The sequence below is a fragment of the Grus americana genome, unplaced genomic scaffold (genome assembly GCF_028858705.1).
Source record: "Grus americana isolate bGruAme1 unplaced genomic scaffold, bGruAme1.mat scaffold_533, whole genome shotgun sequence".
In the NCBI taxonomy this organism is placed as follows: Eukaryota; Metazoa; Chordata; class Aves; order Gruiformes; family Gruidae; genus Grus; species Grus americana.
Window position 1 is genome coordinate 3,250 of NW_026561777.1, and position 20,005 is coordinate 23,254.

General features: G+C 53.6%; 1 protein-coding gene across 1 annotated transcript; it reads left to right on the plus strand.

Moving 5' to 3' along the window:
* Positions 1 to 1,692: 1,692 nt before the first annotated feature.
* LOC129200819 (ankyrin repeat domain-containing protein 26-like) lies at positions 1,693 to 16,620 on the plus strand (the record flags this gene model as incomplete). The annotated part of the gene is made up of 16 exons (XM_054812068.1): positions 1,693 to 1,724; positions 2,394 to 2,508; positions 2,754 to 2,927; positions 3,015 to 3,121; positions 3,560 to 3,700; positions 4,022 to 4,170; positions 4,325 to 4,386; positions 4,644 to 4,669; positions 11,164 to 11,251; positions 11,380 to 11,457; positions 12,507 to 12,659; positions 13,446 to 13,615; positions 13,814 to 14,692; positions 15,092 to 15,773; positions 15,886 to 15,973; positions 16,051 to 16,620. Coding segments are annotated over 13 exons (1,446 nt in total), but the record flags the coding sequence as incomplete, so codon positions are not given.
* Between the last annotated feature and the right edge of the window lie 3,385 nt (positions 16,621 to 20,005).

The window sequence follows — 20,005 nt, forward strand, 5'->3', positions numbered from 1 at the left end:
AAGAAAGGCCTGTAACGAAGGCCTGCTTATATTATACGTAATAAGAAAACGTAGCCAAGAAGAAAGGCCTGTAATGAAGGCCTACTTGTATTATATGTGATAAGAAACTATTCATTGTTACTTTAGGTAGAAGGCTAACGATTCTTAGACTGAGCACCTGCTACACATCATGAGAAAAAGGAGGAGCTACAAGACACTTCAAGGTCCTTATGTACATACTTTGCAGAAAGGGAGGACATTAATTGCCTCCAGCAACATCCTTATCTTGCTGAGGCATATAGCAAACAATTACCAACACCGAAGTATTGAGAAACTAGGGGAAAGGCAATTTGGGCCAGGGTCCCCACGACCACTGACCCATAAGCCCCCTACCCAAATTACCCCACCTACTCAAAAGATAGAGGCGGAGAAAGGAACTGAGCGTGCGTTCTAGTTTGCGTGCTAGGCAAAGAAATATGAACCAATTATTGTAATGGGGAGTGTACCGCTTTGTAACATTTGTGTATAAATATGACAAGAGAACCAGCGTTAGGTGTGCCTGATTAGAGGAGCTATCCTCCTGACACCCAGCGCTGCAATAAAGGAAATGCCTGCTTCTTCATGCTACATTGGTGTTAAGGAGTTGTCTTTCATTCCCGAATTTCGGTGACATCTCCGAGCCGTGCTCGTCGCTAAGCCGTGAGTGCAGGCGAGCAGCAGAACCACCCCAAACCGCCCCAAAATACCCAAGTAACGACAGAACCCGGTGCTTGACCAGGCGGGGAGGGAGACAAGGAAGCAGCGCGGGCGGGCTCGGGCTCCGGAGGGAGCCCAGCAGCTGGGAGGGGCAGGCAGACGCACCAGGCTGCCGCCCGAGCAGACGCAGCTCCCGCCGCTCACGCAGCACCAAGTGGAGAGGTGGGAGAGGGCCTTGCTGCGTGTTCAACGGTTTGTCAGCAATACCGTGTTTTACTCCAAAGCCTCGCCCGAAGCACAGAGGGACGCATCCTTCAATATTCTGACAAGGGAGCACACACAGCTCCTGAACAGCAGCTGTACAAAGCGCACGTTTTCGGAGACGTTTTCACACCGCTCCCGCCCGGCGGCGCGCTGACGGCGAAAGCAGAGCCTGCTCCTCCCGGGCCGGCGTCACCCCGCCCCACTGTGACGCCCCCTCTGTGACGCCCCCTCTGTCACGCCCCCTCGGTGACGCCCCCTCTGTCACGCCCCCTCTGTCACGCCCCGAGCGCGCTCGCCGCTGCAAGGCCGCCCCCTGCAGGCGCCGGCGCTCAGTGCTGTTGCCGCCGCGGCGGGAGCGACAGCGCTTCTCTGGCTCGGAGCGTTGGAGGCTGCGAGCTGCGGCCGCCGCTCTCGGCTCGGCTCTCGGCTCGGCTCTCGGCTCTTCTCGCCCTCTCCCCGTCCTCTCCCCGACCTCTCCCTCTCCCCGCCCGGGGCTCGGCAGAGCCTGCCAGGCGCTTCCTGCGGCTACTGACCCCGGGGCGGGCTGTGCCCTCCCCTCGTCCCCGCCGCAGCATGCACAGGCTCATCGGGCTCCTCAGGAGCGTGCGGGAGCGCTCGACGTCCGGCAGCGCTTCCGCGCCCGGCGCCGCCGGGGCCTCCGAGCTCCGGGAGAAGGGCCAGGGCGCGCTGCACAGCGCGGCCGCCAGCGGTGACCTGGCCGAACTGCAGCGGCGCTGGTGGTGGTGGCAGAGTCTCCGCATCAACAGGCGGGACGCGAAGAAGCAGTAAGGGGCGGGCAGTGCCCGCAGCAAAGCCTCCACCCACCCCCGGCTGGAAGAGCCGGCAAAGCCCAGCACGGTCGCAAGCGCCCTAGGAGCAGGGTCGGCTCCACAGCGCTCGCCCTACCGGAGGCCTGCCCGCGCTGGGACAGGAGGCGGCCGACGCTCCCCTCTGCCCTGCTCTGCCACTCTGGTCCCTGTAGCGAACTTTCTGTGGAGCTCAGCAGGCCTTCGTCCCAGCAGAGACGGCTCCTTTCCTGTTGCCGGACTGAGCGGCTTGCTTGAGCAGGGCATGGATTTGCAGAAAGACACAGCGCAGCCTTCCCATTGCTTTTAGAAACGCCATCCCCTCTGTCTCTGGGACACGTCTGGTGCAGGACTGATTGGGGGAAAACCCGGGGCTTACGCAGACTCCACAGCCTCCGTAGATTTATGTAGCCCCCATAGACTCCGGCTGAGCAAATGCCTCCTGACTCAGTGGATGTGTTGGGGATTTTTCCTAGCCAGCCCCAGGCTTTGGGTGTGCAATTGCTGCCACCAGCTCTGGAACAAGAAAGCTTGCTTTCAGCTTGGTTTTTGTCAGTTGAGGCTTGTGGCCCTATGCGTCAGGTACAACAGCCTGAAACCATGTCTTCAGCTGCCTGTCTGGGTTAACTGAATACGTTTAATTTCTAGGACGCCTCTGCATCTTGCTTGCGCGAATGGCCATGCAGACGTTGTGCGATTTCTAGCAGGAAAGAAGTGCCAGCTAAACCCTCGTGACAGCTTGAAGAAATCGCCGCTGATGAAGGTACACGGGCTATGTTATGCCGCTGTACGTTGGGCTTATCGATTATGCGCTGAGTGATACATACCTTACGTGATTCTTTAGGTAGGCCTGCGTAGAAACAGGTACGCTGTAGTCAGCAGGGAAGGGGCATATGTTGCCTAATCTTTGAAGACGCTCGTACTTTACAGCACTGGGGGGCTGCGGGAGTTCTGACAGAGAGAAACATAGGTGTTGGAAGTTATTCCTCCTTTGTGTCTTATTTCCAGGCAGTAGACCACCAGCACAAAGACTGTGTGACTATTCTGCTGGAGCACGGTGCCAAACCCAACCTCAAAGGTGCTGGCGGCAACACTGCCCTTCACATGGCTGCTGTCATTCCTAGCAAACCTCTAGTGGAGCTGTTACTTGAGCACAATGCCCATATCGATGCTCAGAATGAGGTAAGCTTGGACTTTGGGTAAGGCTCCTCTTCCCAAAACTTGCTTGACTTCCTGTGTTCTTCTAAGGGAGATAATTTCTCCTTTCAGTTGGGGTACACTCCGCTTACTCTTGCGATCACCGAGCGCTGTGAAGAGATGGTTGAGTTCCTTCTCCAAAAAGGAGCTGACGTGCATGCTCGAGATAAGCATGAAAGGTGATGGGTTTGTCAAAAGTGCGCGTGAGACTCCTTAGCGTTGTCCAAGTTGGATTGATGGGAGGCATAGGAATGAGCTTTGAAAAAGAACCAGGAGCTGCCCGGAAGGAGCTCCTTCTGTGTGACTTGTGAAAGCAGACCCGCACTCGGCCGCTCTCTTACTTCAGGGGACAGTTTCCACACTGAGGACTGCCAGAAAGCATTGGCTGTGGTGCCCTGCACGCACGCACCCTGCTCTGGGCAGGTGGTTGGCCTGGAGACCTCCTGAGGTCCTGCCAACCTGAATTCTCCAACGCTTCCACGTGTTCGGCTGTGCTTTCACTCTGCCTGTCGGAGAGGGGAAAATGAATTGTTTGGGGAGCAACGGGGGACTGAAGTAATGGCAATGCAATGTCCACAGAAGCTGATGTCTTGCCTATCATCTCTTGGATGCTTTAGGACCCCTCTTATGATTGCTGTTCTTGCTGGGAATATGAATACAATAAAAAGCCTTCTTCGACATGGTGCTGATCTTTCTCATCAAGACTGTATTGGCAAGCAAGCTACGCACTATGCCAGAGAGTTAACGCTTTACACCAAGTAAGTGTTTTACGTCCTCATTAGAGCAGATGCATTCTCAGAATGACCGTGCTGATGTACGGCCCTTTTTGGTAACATCACTGGGGTTTAATGAGGTGTTGAAGCTGGGCTCAGTGACATCTTCCGATGCATCTCTTTCCGGGTCAAGCGTGGATTTGGATGTTGAAGGGCTACTTCCCCCCAGAGTTCACTCTGACAATTCACTTGTGTGCTGCCAAGCTACATACACACACCTGTGGCGGTATTTTTACCGAATGCATTTCCTTCCTTTATATATATATATCTATCTATCTATATCTCTATATTTCGTTCTGTATATAGTATTGCTGAGCAACTGGAGGAATACATCAGGTGTGAAATGACAGGAGAATGTTCTGCGGGAGGCACAGAAGGCCCAGCAGTACTGGACAGCTTTTGCGCTGGGACAGCTGCTCATTGTCCCTTGGGGGGACCTGCAATGACCAGAGCAGGTAGGATCCTTCTGCCATGGAGGAGGTGATGAGGAAAAATCACTATTGCCTGTAACACAATGATAACCCATTCGTTTGAGAGCAGAGCATGATGGATGGGGAAGAGTAGAGTGAAACAGGCAAAGCAGCATAGCACTTCTTAACTCCTTTGTAGGTGTCTTGCCAGCAGCAGCAGAACAGCAAGAGGAAGAAGTTCACACTCCTTCTGATTCTAAGGTACCTTCTCTGAAAGAGGCAGTGGGGCCCACGCCGCTCGCTTGCTTTTGGGCTTGTCTTCGGGAGGTGTACTTTGGCCCCTTTTGAAAGCCCCGCTCAACAGAGATGCCTAGCACGCTGGCCCCGTTTGCCCTTTTGGTTCTTTCCGTTGCCTGATACCACGTTACGCGCGTTGGCTGAGGCGGGAACTTTGTGCGTGGAAACGGGTCGAGAAGGAGTCTGTGCCAGTTCTCACGTGTGTCTTTTGAATTACCCAGACGGATTCCGAAGCTCCAAACAAAGCGTCAGCCGGCGCGGTGCTTCCAACTGCGGACAGACACGGAGCGTGCGCACAGTCCGTTGCAGGGGAGCGCGGCAATGGTAATTTCCTGGCGGACTAAATGGTTACCTTTGCAAGCTTCTCTGGAGTGAAGCCGATGGGGAAAAGCAGAGTGAAATAAGCACTCCCAGCAGCGTCGTGCTTCTTACCTCCTTTGTAGGTGTCTGCCCAGCAGCAGGAGCAGAGGAAGAGGACGACTCTCCTTTTGATTCTGAGGTAGAATCATAGAATCCTCTAGCTTGGAAAACACTTCCCTTCAGAGCATCGAGTCCAACCGTAAAGCTAACAGGGCCAAGTCCACCCCTAAACGGTGTCCCTAAGCGCCACGCCTACACAGTCTTCTAAATACCTCCCGGCATGGTGTCTCAACCGCTTCCCTGGGCAGCCTGTTCCAGGGCTTGATAAGCCTTTCCGCAAAGAAATTTTTCCTAAGAACCGATCTAGACTTCCCTTGGTGCAAGCTGAGGCCGTTTCCTCTTGTCCTGGCACTTGCTATTTGGGGAAAGAGCCCGACACCCTCCGGGCTACAACCTCCTTTCAGTTTAGTTGTAGAGAGCAATCAGGTCTCCCCTCAGCCTCCTTTCCTCCAGGCCAAAAAACCCTAGTTCCCTCAGCTGCTCCTCCTTAGACTTGCTCTCCAGGCCCTTCACCAGCTTCGTTGCTCTTCTTTGGACGCGCTCCAGCAACTCAATGTCTGTCTTGTCGTGAGGGGCCCAAAACTGAACACAGTAGTCAAGGGGTGGACTCAGCAGTGCCCACTACAAAGGGACGATCACGTCCCTAGTCCTGCAGGCCACGCTCTTTCTGATACAAGCCAGGATGCTGTTGGCCTTCTTGGCTGCCTCGGCACAGTGCCGGTCATATTCAGCTGCCTGTCGACCAACACACCCAGGTCCTTTTCCACCGCGCAGCTTTCCAGCCACTCTTCCCCTTCTCTGAAGGAGGCACTGGGGCCCCACGCTGCTCGCTTGCTTTTGGGCTTGTTTCCCTCTATTGCTGCTTCTGCCACGCGCTCGTAACTGGGGCCTTGACGTGCCGGTGCTGCAGGCAGGCTGTTCAGTTAGGACAGGGACAAAAGGAGGTCAGGCTCATGACCTGGGTCTTCTAGCAGCTGGCCTTTCAGCTGAATTTCCAGTAGAAGAATGAGGCAGTAAAGCTTCCCGCGGTTACAATCCTCTGAAATCCTACAAGGCTGGCGCTGTGAGGATTGCTGGCTTTGCACCACACCGCTCTCTCCTGCAGATCCCGTCAGGGTCAAATAGTTGCCCATAGCGCCTACAGTCCAGACGCTTGGCTTCTCCTGCCCAGGTCCTCTCTATCTTGGGCAGGTGTACTTTGGCCCCTTTTGAAAGCCCCGCTCAACAGAGATGCCTAGCACGCTGGCCCCGTTTGCCCTTTTGGTTCTTTCCGTTGCCTGATACCACGTTACGCGCGTTGGCTGAGGCGGGAACTTTGTGCGTGGAAACGGGTCGAGAAGGAGTCTGTGCCAGTTCTCACGTGTGTCTTTTGAATTACCCAGACGGATTCCGAAGCTCCTAACAAAGCGTCGGCCGGCGCGGTGCTTCCAACTGCAGACAGACACGGAGCGTGCGCACAGTCCGTTGCAGGGGAGCGCGGCAATGGTAATTTCCTGGCGGACTAAATGGTTACCTTTGCAAGCTTCTCTGGAGTGAAGCCGATGGGGAAAAGCAGAGTGAAATAAGCACTCCCAGCAGCGTCGTGCTTCTTACCTCCTTTGTAGGTGTCTGCCCAGCAGCAGGAGCAGAGGAAGAGGACGACTCTCCTTTTGATTCTGAGGTAGAATCATAGAATCCTCTAGCTTGGAAAAGACTTCCCTTCAGAGCATCGAGTCCAACCGTAAAGCTAACAGGGCCAAGTCCACCCCTAAACGGTGTCCCTAAGCGCCACGCCTACACAGTCTTCTAAATACCTCCCGGCATGGTGTCTCAACCGCTTCCCTGGGCAGCCTGTTCCAGGGCTTGATAAGCCTTTCCGCAAAGAAATTTTTCCTAAGAACCAATCTAGACTTCCCTTGGTGCAAGCGGAGGCCGTTTCCTCTTGTCCTGGCACTTGCTATTTGGGGAAAGAGACCGACACCCTCCGGGCTACAACCTCCTTTCAGTTTAGTTGTAGAGAGCAATCAGGTCTCCCCTCAGCCTCCTTTCCTCCAGGCCAAAAAACCCTAGTTCCCTCAGCTGCTCCTCCTTAGACTTGCTCTCCAGGCCCTTCACCAGCTTCGTTGCTCTTCTTTGGACGCGCTCCAGCAACTCAATGTCTGTCTTGTCGTGAGGGGCCCAAAACTGAACACAGTAGTCAAGGGGTGGACTCAGCAGTGCCCACTACAAAGGGACGATCACGTCCCTAGTCCTGCAGGCCACGCTCTTTCTGATACAAGCCAGGATGCTGTTGGCCTTCTTGGCTGCCTCGGCACAGTGCCGGTCATATTCAGCTGCCTGTCGACCAACACACCCAGGTCCTTTTCCACCGCGCAGCTTTCCAGCCACTCTTCCCCTTCTCTGAAGGAGGCACTGGGGCCCCACGCTGCTCGCTTGCTTTTGGGCTTGTTTCCCTCTATTGCTGCTTCTGCCACGCGCTCGTAACTGGGGCCTTGACGTGCCGGTGCTGCAGGCAGGCTGTTCAGTTAGGACAGGGACAAAAGGAGGTCAGGCTCATGACCTGGGTCTTCTAGCAGCTGGCCTTTCAGCTGAATTTCCAGTAGAAGAATGAGGCAGTAAAGCTTCCCGCGGTTACAATCCTCTGAAATCCTACAAGGCTGGCGCTGTGAGGATTGCTGGCTTTGCACCACACCGCTCTCTCCTGCAGATCCCGTCAGGGTCAAATAGTTGCCCATAGCGCCTACAGTCCAGACGCTTGGCTTCTCCTGCCCAGGTCCTCTCTATCTTGGGCAGGTGTACTTTGGCCCCTTTTGAAAGCCCCGCTCAACAGAGATGCCTAGCACGCTGGCCCCGTTTGCCCTTTTGGTTCTTTCCGTTGCCTGATACCACGTTACGCGCGTTGGCTGAGGCGGGAACTTTGTGCGTGGAAACGGGTCGAGAAGGAGTCTGTGCCAGTTCTCACGTGTGTCTTTTGAATTACCCAGACGGATTCCGAAGCTCCTAACAAAGCGTCGGCCGGCGCGGTGCTTCCAACTGCGGACAGACACGGAGCGTGCGCACAGTCCGTTGCAGGGGAGCGCGGCAATGGTAATTTCCTGGCGGACTAAATGGTTACCTTTGCAAGCTTCTCTGGAGTGAAGCCGATGGGGAAAAGCAGAGTGAAATAAGCACTCCCAGCAGCGTCGTGCTTCTTACCTCCTTTGTAGGTGTCTGCCCAGCAGCAGGAGCAGAGGAAGAGGACGACTCTCCTTTTGATTCTGAGGTAGAATCATAGAATCCTCTAGCTTGGAAAAGACTTCCCTTCAGAGCATCGAGTCCAACCGTAAAGCTAACAGGGCCAAGTCCACCCCTAAACGGTGTCCCTAAGCGCCACGCCTACACAGTCTTCTAAATACCTCCCGGCATGGTGTCTCAACCGCTTCCCTGGGCAGCCTGTTCCAGGGCTTGATAAGCCTTTCCGCAAAGAAATTTTTCCTAAGAACCAATCTAGACTTCCCTTGGTGCAAGCGGAGGCCGTTTCCTCTTGTCCTGGCACTTGCTATTTGGGGAAAGAGCCCGACACCCTCCGGGCTACAACCTCCTTTCAGTTTAGTTGTAGAGAGCAATCAGGTCTCCCCTCAGCCTCCTTTCCTCCAGGCCAAAAAACCCTAGTTCCCTCAGCTGCTCCTCCTTAGACTTGCTCTCCAGGCCCTTCACCAGCTTCGTTGCTCTTCTTTGGACGCGCTCCAGCAACTCAATGTCTGTCTTGTCGTGAGGGGCCCAAAACTGAACACAGTAGTCAAGGGGTGGACTCAGCAGTGCCCACTACAAAGGGACGATCACGTCCCTAGTCCTGCAGGCCACGCTCTTTCTGATACAAGCCAGGATGCTGTTGGCCTTCTTGGCTGCCTCGGCACAGTGCCGGTCATATTCAGCTGCCTGTCGACCAACACACCCAGGTCCTTTTCCACCGCGCAGCTTTCCAGCCACTCTTCCCCTTCTCTGAAGGAGGCACTGGGGCCCCACGCTGCTCGCTTGCTTTTGGGCTTGTTTCCCTCTATTGCTGCTTCTGCCACGCGCTCGTAACTGGGGCCTTGACGTGCCGGTGCTGCAGGCAGGCTGTTCAGTTAGGACAGGGACAAAAGGAGGTCAGGCTCATGACCTGGGTCTTCTAGCAGCTGGCCTTTCAGCTGAATTTCCAGTAGAAGAATGAGGCAGTAAAGCTTCCCGCGGTTACAATCCTCTGAAATCCTACAAGGCTGGCACTGTGAGGATTGCTGGCTTTGCACCACACCGCTCTCTCCTGCAGATCCCGTCAGGGTCAAATAGTTGCCCATAGCGCCTACAGTCCAGACGCTTGGCTTCTCCTGCCCAGGTCCTCTCTATCTTGGGCAGGTGTACTTTGGCCCCTTTTGAAAGCCCCGCTCAACAGAGATGCCTAGCACGCTGGCCCCGTTTGCCCTTTTGGTTCTTTCCGTTGCCTGATACCACGTTACGCGCGTTGGCTGAGGCGGGAACTTTGTGCGTGGAAACGGGTCGAGAAGGAGTCTGTGCCAGTTCTCACGTGTGTCTTTTGAATTACCCAGACGGATTCCGAAGCTCCTAACAAAGCGTCGGCCGGCGCGGTGCTTCCAACTGCGGACAGACACGGAGCGTGCGCACAGTCCGTTGCAGGGGAGCGCGGCAATGGTAATTTCCTGGCGGACTAAATGGTTACCTTTGCAAGCTTCTCTGGAGTGAAGCCGATGGGGAAAAGCAGAGTGAAATAAGCACTCCCAGCAGCGTCGTGCTTCTTACCTCCTTTGTAGGTGTCTGCCCAGCAGCAGGAGCAGAGGAAGAGGACGACTCTCCTTCTGATTCTGAGGTAGAATCATAGAATCCTCTAGCTTGGAAAAGACTTCCCTTCAGAGCATCGAGTCCAACCGTAAAGCTAACAGGGCCAAGTCCACCCCTAAACGGTGTCCCTAAGCGCCACGCCTACACAGTCTTCTAAATACCTCCCGGCATGGTGTCTCAACCGCTTCCCTGGGCAGCCTGTTCCAGGGCTTGATAAGCCTTTCCGCAAAGAAATTTTTCCTAAGAACCAATCTAGACTTCCCTTGGTGCAAGCGGAGGCCGTTTCCTCTTGTCCTGGCACTTGCTATTTGGGGAAAGAGACCGACACCCTCCGGGCTACAACCTCCTTTCAGTTTAGTTGTAGAGAGCAATCAGGTCTCCCCTCAGCCTCCTTTCCTCCAGGCCAAAAAACCCTAGTTCCCTCAGCTGCTCCTCCTTAGACTTGCTCTCCAGGCCCTTCACCAGCTTCGTTGCTCTTCTTTGGACGCGCTCCAGCAACTCAATGTCTGTCTTGTCGTGAGGGGCCCAAAACTGAACACAGTAGTCAAGGGGTGGACTCAGCAGTGCCCACTACAAAGGGACGATCACGTCCCTAGTCCTGCAGGCCACGCTCTTTCTGATACAAGCCAGGATGCTGTTGGCCTTCTTGGCTGCCTCGGCACAGTGCCGGTCATATTCAGCTGCCTGTCGACCAACACACCCAGGTCCTTTTCCACCGCGCAGCTTTCCAGCCACTCTTCCCCTTCTCTGAAGGAGGCACTGGGGCCCCACGCTGCTCGCTTGCTTTTGGGCTTGTTTCCCTCTATTGCTGCTTCTGCCACGCGCTCGTAACTGGGGCCTTGACGTGCCGGTGCTGCAGGCAGGCTGTTCAGTTAGGACAGGGACAAAAGGAGGTCAGGCTCATGACCTGGGTCTTCTAGCAGCTGGCCTTTCAGCTGAATTTCCAGTAGAAGAATGAGGCAGTAAAGCTTCCCGCGGTTACAATCCTCTGAAATCCTACAAGGCTGGCGCTGTGAGGATTGCTGGCTTTGCACCACACCGCTCTCTCCTGCAGATCCCGTCAGGGTCAAATAGTTGCCCATAGCGCCTACAGTCCAGACGCTTGGCTTCTCCTGCCCAGGTCCTCTCTATCTTGGGCAGGTGTACTTTGGCCCCTTTTGAAAGCCCCGCTCAACAGAGATGCCTAGCACGCTGGCCCCGTTTGCCCTTTTGGTTCTTTCCGTTGCCTGATACCACGTTACGCGCGTTGGCTGAGGCGGGAACTTTGTGCGTGGAAACGGGTCGAGAAGGAGTCTGTGCCAGTTCTCACGTGTGTCTTTTGAATTACCCAGACGGATTCCGAAGCTCCTAACAAAGCGTCGGCCGGCGCGGTGCTTCCAACTGCGGACAGACACGGAGCGTGCGCACAGTCCGTTGCAGGGGAGCGCAGCAATGGTAATTTCCTGGCGGACTAAATGGTTACCTTTGCAAGCTTCTCTGGAGTGAAGCCGATGGGGAAAAGCAGAGTGAAATAAGCACTCCCAGCAGCGTCGTGCTTCTTACCTCCTTTGTAGGTGTCTGCCCAGCAGTAGGAGCAGAAGACGAGGAGGATGATGACTCCTGGTTTGATTCTGAGGTACCTTCTCTTCCAGCTGTCGTGCAGAAGTCATGCTTCTGTGGCCCCTGTGCTGAAATGCAGTGTGGTGCTGCAGTGTTGCTAGGCATTCCTTTCCCCACTGTCTGTCTGTGTTCTCGCTCACTCAGATTTCTTCACTGGAGAGTGAAAAGCTTCAGCTAAAGCAGGATGCTTCAGCTCAAGTGGATTGTCAAAGCGATAGACAGGTGACTCTATCTATCAGAGGTTGATGCTGATACCTGAAAATAGAGCTTGTCATTGTACAGAGAGCTGTTCTTGCTACCGAGTTAATTTTGGAGTGCTGCTGAGAGGAGGTTATGGAATCTTGACCTGAAGTGTATTTTGGGCCTCATTTCCTTCCCCGTGTGAAGCAGAAGGTCTGCATAAAGAGGGAGGACAGTAGGTTGGAAAAAGGCACGTGCGCAGACTCTCAGCCTATATTCCAAGGAGAATACTAAGCCTTTTCTGTGCCTTAGGAAAGAGAAAGCCTCATGAAGAGCTGACAATGATTTAGATGTGCTCAGCTGAGAAAGATGTCTGCAGATGCCTTCTGGTGGTGGCCAAAATCTCTTCTCTTTGAATTCACTGAGGCATAGAAGCATAGAATGGCTTGGGTCGGAAAGGTCCTTTAAAGATCATGTAGTCCAAGCCCTTGCGGTGGGCAGGGATATCTTCCGCTAGATCAGATTGCTCAAAGCCTTGTCCAGGCTGCCTTGGCACGCTTCCGGGGATGGGGCATCCACAACTTTTCTGGGCAACCTGGTCCAGTGTCCCACCACCCTCGTTGCAAAAAATTTCTTCCTTATGTCCAATCTAAATCTACCCCCTTTTAGTTTAAAACCGTTGCCCCTCATCCTGTCACTATGGGCCTTGGTAAAAAGTCTCTCTCCATCGTTCTATGTGGAAAGGCTGCAATAAGGTGTCCCCAGAGCCTGCTCTTCCCCAGGCTGAACAACCCCAGCTCTCTCAGCCTTTCTTCACGGGAGAGGTGTTCCAGCCCTCTGATCATTTTCGTGCCCCTCCTCTGGACCCGCTCTAACAGCTCCATGTCTTCCTTGTGCTGGGGACCCCAGAGCTGGACACAGTACTCCGGGTGGGGTCTCACAAGGGCAGAGTAGGAGGAGAGAATCACCTCCCTCGACCTGCTGGCCACCCTGAAGACCAATCTAATGATACAATCGCATGAGTAAAAGCATATCTCACGTTGTCATCTCCTTACTGATCTCTCCATGCTCATGGAACACCGTTTCTTTAGAGATGGGTCAGGCAGCTGCAGGAGGAGCTCGCCAACGCTCTCAGAAAGAACTCCCTGGCAGAAGCGTCACTGGCAGCTAAGAAGCGCTACAGCAGGGACCTGCAGGAACAGCGGCTGCAGTTGCAGAAGGAACTGGACAGGTCTACAGCTAAGGTACGGAGGAAGCCTGTCTCTTGGCAGGGGCCCAGGCCTTTTTCGTAGCAAATCCGAGTCGGGAACTGATCCTTTCTTGGGGGTTTTGTGTAACCCAGGGTGGCTCCATGCGTGGCTAGCTGCGATGAGGGTGGGAGGGAACAGCACTGCTGCCTTTGATGCCCGCCTGCTTGCACTGCTTGAAGTAACAGTGGAAGTTTGCGCTAAGGCGGTCTTGGTGCACTAGGCAGCTTTGCAACAGGAGTAGCTTGAGTGACATGTAAGCGACTCGCCTTGTTTTATAAGCCTGGCGCCTACAATCAAAAAGGTCACTAACTGTGAAGTCACTTGGTCCTTAATTGGGGAAGGGTGCGTGCATTCCTTCCAAAAAGCTGCTTCTCAAGTGTCACGGGGAAGGTGAATTTGCTTCTTTCTCTGAGGGTGTGCTGGTAGAGAAAGAGTAGGCATAGTGGAGTGTTGCGCTGGTGCTTTTTTGTATTCCCTCGTCACGTCATCATTGTTACGGAGTTGCAAAGTCACTGTAGGAGCAGGAGCTTCTAACCGTGTTGCAGCAGCCAACAAGTGGCTACAAAGAGTGTTGGGAGTCCTTGAGAGAGGAGGAGGAGGAAGAGTGTTGTGGCAGCGTTTAGGAAATGCTGTAGGAAATCAATGCAGACATAGGAGAGGGGCCAGTATAAAAGACAAAGAAGTAACACACATTTCGAGAGTCAAGGTGAGAGTCAAAGCAGTCCACTCCTTTTTATCAAACCTAAGCTGACTCCGGGGATTCTTGTTGTGGTTTGACAGCTGCAGGAACTGAGAGAACGGCATATCCGGACTGAGTGTTATGTCTGGTTCCTGAAGAAGGCCATAAAGAATAAGAAGAGGGAACTAACCACCTCCAGGAACCTGCAGGGCCTTCTGGCCGCCTCTTCCGCAACTGCGGCTATCCCAGAGCTGGAAGAACGCATGCAAAGGTAAGCAAGTAACACAGTGCAGCAAGGCCTCGCTTTCTGTGATGGTGTGAAAATAGGACTGTCTGTTTTGCACGCCACTGAGACAATAGTATATGATTTTCAACCACGCTTTTGGTTTAGATGAGGTTCTTTCACACGCTTCTTTGGGGATTTGTGCTCCTGTGGATTTCGGGGGTAACGCCTGTACTTCTTTTTCAGGCTCCAAGTTGGAAAGGCCAGGCTGGAAGCCACAGCCCAGCAACAAGCCAAGACCATCGAAGCCCTTCAGAAAGATCTGCAAGCCTCTGCCACAGTAAGGCAGTCAGAGCCTTCCCTTTTCATGAGCTACAGAGCCCAGTTCCACTCTTAAGATGAGGTTTTCCCGGACAGCCCAGGAGAGATCAGTTCCTCTGTTCTACTGACTATAGGCTGCTCTGAAAGTCCTGCTGGCCCATTCCCCAGCTTTCTGGCTTTGGGAGTTGTCCCATGAGACTGTAGCAAGTCCTACTTAACGCCGTCTTTGTCAAGGAGTTGACGCTAATGCACTGGCTGCAGTATTTGCTGCTTTCGACCAGCTGCGAGGTTGAGACCGCAGGCAGCACTTAAGACAGTCGTGCAGTAGAGGGATTTGGTAGCTTTGCTTGCGGACTTTCCTTGGGCTCTTTTGGTGGTGCAGAGCGCTTCATCCTGGAGGCCTGACTGGCATCGTCAGACTGTGACAGGAATTCTTCACTTGCCTGGACTCTGGTCACCTTCCTGTTTTAGTGACTCTGGATTCGTTGGCCAGAGGGTGTGGGTCCATAATGCAACGAGAAGACCTCCAGAGAAGAAAATCCGCAACTAATAAGGGAATGACACCTCCATAGGCAGTATTTTGTGTGCTGTGCTTGGGTGGCGTTGCAGGGCAGGCAACTGTGGCGTTGCACTGATGCTGGCAAGAGAAGAAGAAAGGCCCCGAGGTGTGACCTTCAGTCGGGAAAGTCCTAGCATGAGTTCTTTTCTCTTCTTTTAACGCTGCTGTAGGCTCGTAATGGCCCGGAGAACTTGATACCTGGCTTTCAGACAAAACGGACTGCAAAGGAACACCAACGTCAGCAGGTATATGAACGGCTTCTGGGAATGACTGGTTTTAGTCTTGCAATTTCTTGTGGGCAGGTAATCTATGAAAAGATGGGGTGGGCTGTGGAGAACCCCCCAGGGTTTTGGGCAGGGCACCCTCAGGGGAAAGGTCTATACGCCGCCTCATTCCCCTGGTGCTACTGGATTTTGAATCTGCTTGGTGGACAATATGCGGGCTCTTGCAGTCGTTAGCCCCATTCCTTTGATGGGTAGGCTCTGTCCTGTGGACAGGAGAGAGATCTGTGGTTGAGAGCTGCAAGAGGAGACTGCACTTGGGAGGTCCGTGTTATCTTCCTCGTGGAGAACGCTGTCTGCACGTTCTGCATATGGATCCTGTTCCAGCACTCCGTGTGTGACGTATCTTTCCTATTTTGAAAGTGTGGGAGTGAAAGCAAGGAAGTGAAGCAGCTGGTCGAGATGAAACGCCGATCAGAAGCGCTTCTGGAGGAAATGTGGCGGAGAAACAGTGCGCTGAAGGAAGAACGTACCAGGCATGGCTTTTTAGTGCTTTAAAGAAGTATCATGTTGAGTGGAAGTCAAGCTTTACTGAAATCTCATGTAAAGGCACGTACATAACCGTCTGTGAGCAAATTCAAGCCTCGCGTTCAATCTTGCAAAGTGCTTCTGTGCCTGAGCCTATGGTTTGAAAAAGCTGCAAAAGGCCTTGCAAAATCAGGCGGCCTGCAGTTCTCCTGGGAGGGAAGGAAGTCTTTTCTTCCTCTGTTCAGGTAAACTTTGGGCCTTCCAAGTGATGACTGGCACTGCAGTGCTGGCTGTCCTCAGCAATTCCTGGCCTGCAATTCAAGCACACTACAGATGAAGCAAGCCATGGCTGTGCTGCTTACGTAAGAGTACGTGAAAAAGGCCAACTGTTGCTTTGCTTCACGCTTTCCTCACTGATTTGCTGTGCAGGTTGAAGATGCTTCTGGAGGGAGCTCGGGCAAAGGTAAAGGCATATGCAGAGAAGGAGAGAGAGAAAGAGTCCCAGCTCAGTTTCCAGGGAGAGATGAATAACAGCTGTTCGGAGGTGGCCAGCCAAGTTGGTAAACTAAGAAGAAAGGTGAGCTCTGCTTTGCTCAGTGGATTTGAGGTGATGACTTTTTTCTGCTGGAACCAGTATGATTCTTTTCCTACGGTTTTTTTCCATGTTGCTAATTTCCTGTTGGCTGTAGCCGGTCACCATACATCAAGATTTTCATACGAAAAAGCAGGTGACAAATGCAGTCTCGATGGCCCCCCACCTTACGGATTCCCACAGATGTGAGTAACTTTAGAGCTCTCTCTTTGAGTTCCTTCTCTTTTGCTGCCTACAAGTTGGTGACATTATTTCTCAACAGCTGGAGATGCAGTCGAAAAACCACAGGCAGTGGATGAGAAAAAAGCAGGACCTGTGAGAAAAGCTGTCCGCATTGCGTGGGACTGCCATGGTAGGTCAGAGCCAAACAGAGCAGTCTAAAAGAGATGGGAGAAAGAACTGCACAAGAAATAACACAAGAACTGCAACAAGTGGATCCATATCTCCATGTAATGCCATTTTCCACATGTGTCTGTAGCCCATAGGCTACAACTTTGTTGTTGACATGTTTGAGTCTTTGGTTTTCGGTATCTGGATCTGTGCGCTAGTGCTGTATTTCCAGGATCCACTTTCCAGTGGCACCTTTGGCCCAGCCTGCTGTAAAACTAACACGCAGCCTTTGCTTTTCCTGCCCTTCGCCAGTCACAGCTGAACCTCCGATGTAGTTAGCGCTGAGATGATGCTGGAGCAGCGGAAGTGCCAGGAAACAGAGTGCTCACAGGGAGATGAGTGAAGCCTGGAAACCTTTGCCTTCCACCTCTTGCAGCGACTACCCTGCATCTAATTCCAAGTGTTCTGTTGCAGCTTGGTATTTAATAAACTCTGTCATCTAGCACGTGTCTTAGTTTTGCTGCACAATTGGAGTGCTTCGGACCTAGTGGGTTTGGATGAGGAGAGTCCGATTTTTGAAGGCTCACTCAGGCTCTCTTCCTATGCTGGCAGTTAGCACATCTCTCTCTGCCCTCGCTCTGAATGAAAATCAGTCCTGCAGACATCTCCAAGAGGCAGCACGCATCCGCGTCCTTTTCCTCGGGGGAGGCTTGAACCACAATTGTGCTCAGATCCGGCACTAGTGCTACTACTACTAATCAGTTACCAGGCTCTTCCTGCCTTTTTAGAGCACTCCTCCTGGTGGTCTGGGCAGAAGGTGGTGGGCGAGCTTCCGGTAGCCACGGAAGCTTTGCAGGTCCCGTGGGGATCTGATGGATTTGTAGCCTGCTGAGGGGAAAGGCATGAAGAAGTGGGCACGAACTGGAACAGGGGAATCCCTCCTGCCAGTGGAGGGCAGCACCATTGGGAGGAACAGGCGGGCACAGGCCATAAACACGTGGCTCCGTGGCTGGTGTCAACGCCACAACTTTGGGTTCTTTGACAGTGGGACGGCCTACACGGCACCAGCCTTAATGAACTCTGATGGGATTCACCTCTCTCAAAGTGGAAAGAGAATCTTTGCCCAGGAACTAGCGGGGCTCATCGACAGAGCTTTAAACTAGGCCCGAAGCGGGAGGGGGATAACATCAGGCTTGCCTGCAACACGCTGTGGGACGACGTGCCCAGGTTGGAGGGATGGGGTGCTGGTGAGGGCCCTCGGCCTACTGCTCAGAGACGTGCTGGACACACTGCAGCACACTCGAAGCCTGGAGGAGATGAGCCAGGGACTCAGAGAAACACTGGGAGAATACATCACAACAATCCCAGCCACTCCAGCCAGTAAGTCAGCTTCACTGGGGGCACAACTGAAATGCCTCTACGCGAACGCACGGAGCACGGGGAATAAACAAGAGGAGTTGGAGATGCGTGCGCGCCTGCAAGGCCGTGACCTTATTGGCATTACAGAGACACGGTGGGATAGCTCCTATGACTGGAGTGTTGGGATGGAAGGGTACAGGCACTTTAGGAAGGACAGGCAGGGCAGGCGAGGAGGGGGCATTGCCCTCTACTTCAATGACCAGCTGGAGTGCGCGGAGCTCCACCTGGGGATGGATGAGGAGCTGACCAAGAGCCTATGGGTCAGGATTAAAGGGAGCACTAGGGCAGGGGACATCATAGCGGGGGTCTGCTACAGCCCACCTGGCCAGGGTGACAGAGGAGGCCACAAGGAGAGGTGCCATGCTGGACCTCGTTCTCACCAACAAGGAGGGCCTGGTAGGGGATGTGAAGCTCAAGGGCAGCCTTGGCTGCAGCGACCATGAAATGGTGGAGTTCAAGATCCTCAGGGCAGCAAGGAGGGTGCACAGCAAGCTCACTACCCTGGCCTTCAGGTGAGCAGACTTTGGCCTCTTCAGGGATCTGCTTGGTAGAATACCATGGGACAAAGTCCTGGAGGGAAGAGGGGCCCAAGACAGCTGGCTAATATTCAAGGGTCACCTCCTCCAAGCTCAGGAGCGATGCATCCCAACAAAGAGGAAGTCAGGCAAAAACACCAGGAGGCTTCCATGGGTGAACAAGGAGCTCCTGGGCAAAGTCAAACAAAAAAGGAAGCCTACAGAGGGTGGAAGCAAGGACAGGTAGCCTGGGAGGAATAGAGAGAAGCTGTCCGAGCAGCCAGGGATCAGGTTAGGAAAGCCAAAGCCCTGATAGAATTAAATCTGGCCAGGGACGTTAAAGACAACATGAAAAGTTTCTATAGGCATGTTAGTGAGAAAAGGAGGACGAGGGAAAATGTGGTTCCCCTCCGGAATGAAACAGGCGACCTGGTTACCCAGGACATGGAGAAGGCTGGGGCACTCAACGACTTCGTTGCCTCAGTCTTCACTGGCAAGTGCTTGAGCCACAGTGCCCAGGTCACAGAAGGCAAAGGCAAGGACTGGGAGAATGAAGAACCGCCCACTGTAAGAGCAGATCAGGTTCGAGAATATCTAAGGAACCTGAAGGTGCACAAGTCCACGGGACCTGCCTTTTCCCACTGACTGGAAAAGGGGAAACATAACCCCCCTTTTTAAGAAGGGAAAAAAGGAAGACCCAGGGAACTACAGGCCGGTCGGTCTCACCTCCATGCCTGGCAAGATCATGGAACAGACCCTCCTGGAGACTATGCTCAGGCACATGGAAAATAAGGAGGTGACTGGTGATGGCCAACATGGCTTCACTAAGGGCAAATCGTGCCTGACAAATTTGGTGGCCTTCTCTGATGGGGTTACAGTGTTGGCGGACAAAGGAAGAGTGACAGACATCATCTGCCTGGACTTGTGCAAGGCATTTGACGCTGTCCCGCACGACATCCTTGTCTCTAAATTGGAGAGACATGGATTTGATGGATGGACCACTCGGTGGAGAAGGAATTGGCTGGATGGTTGCACTCAAAGAGTTGTGGTCAATGGCTCAATGTCCAAGTGGAGAACGGTGACGAGTGGTGTTCCTCAGGGGTCGGTACTGGGACAGGCACCGTTTAACATCTTTGTTGGCGACAGGGACAGCGGGATCGAGTGCACCCTCAGCAAGTTTGCCGACGACACCAAGCTGTGTGGTGTGGTCGACACGCTGGAGGGAAGGGATGCCATCCAGCGGGACCTTGACAGGCTTGAGAGCTGGGCCCATGTGAACCACATGAAGTTCAACAAGGCCAAGTGCAAGGTCACGCGCATGGGTCAGCACAATCCCAAGCAGCACGACTATAGGCTGGGCGAGGAATGGATTGAAAGCAGCCCTGAGGAGAAGGACTTGGGGGTGTTGGTTGATGAAAAGCTTAACATGAGCCGGCAATGTGCAATTGCAGCCCAGAAAGACAACCATGTCCTGGGCTGCATCAAAAGACGTGTGACCAGCAGGTCGAGGGAGGTGATTCTGCCTCTCCACTCTGCTCTTGTGAGACCCCACCTGGAGTACTGCATCCAGCTCTGAGGGCCCCAGCACAAGAAAGACATCAAGCTGTTGGAGAGAGTCCAGAGGAAAGCCACAAAGCTGCTCAGAGAGCTGGAGCACCTCTCCTATGAGGACAGGCTGAGAGAGATGGGATTGTTCAGCCTGGAGAAGAGAAAGCTCCAGGGAGATCTAACTGCGGCCTTCCAGTACCTGAAGGAGGCCTACAGGAAAGATGGAGAGGGACTGTTCATCAGGGAGTGTAGTGACAGGACAAGGGGTAATGGGTTTAAGCTGAAGGAGGGGATTAGATATTAGAAAGAAATTCTTTACTGTGAGGGTGATGAGGCACTGGAACAGGTTGCCCAGAGGGGTTCCGGATGCCCCTTCCCTGGAAGCGTTTAAGGCCAGGTTGGATG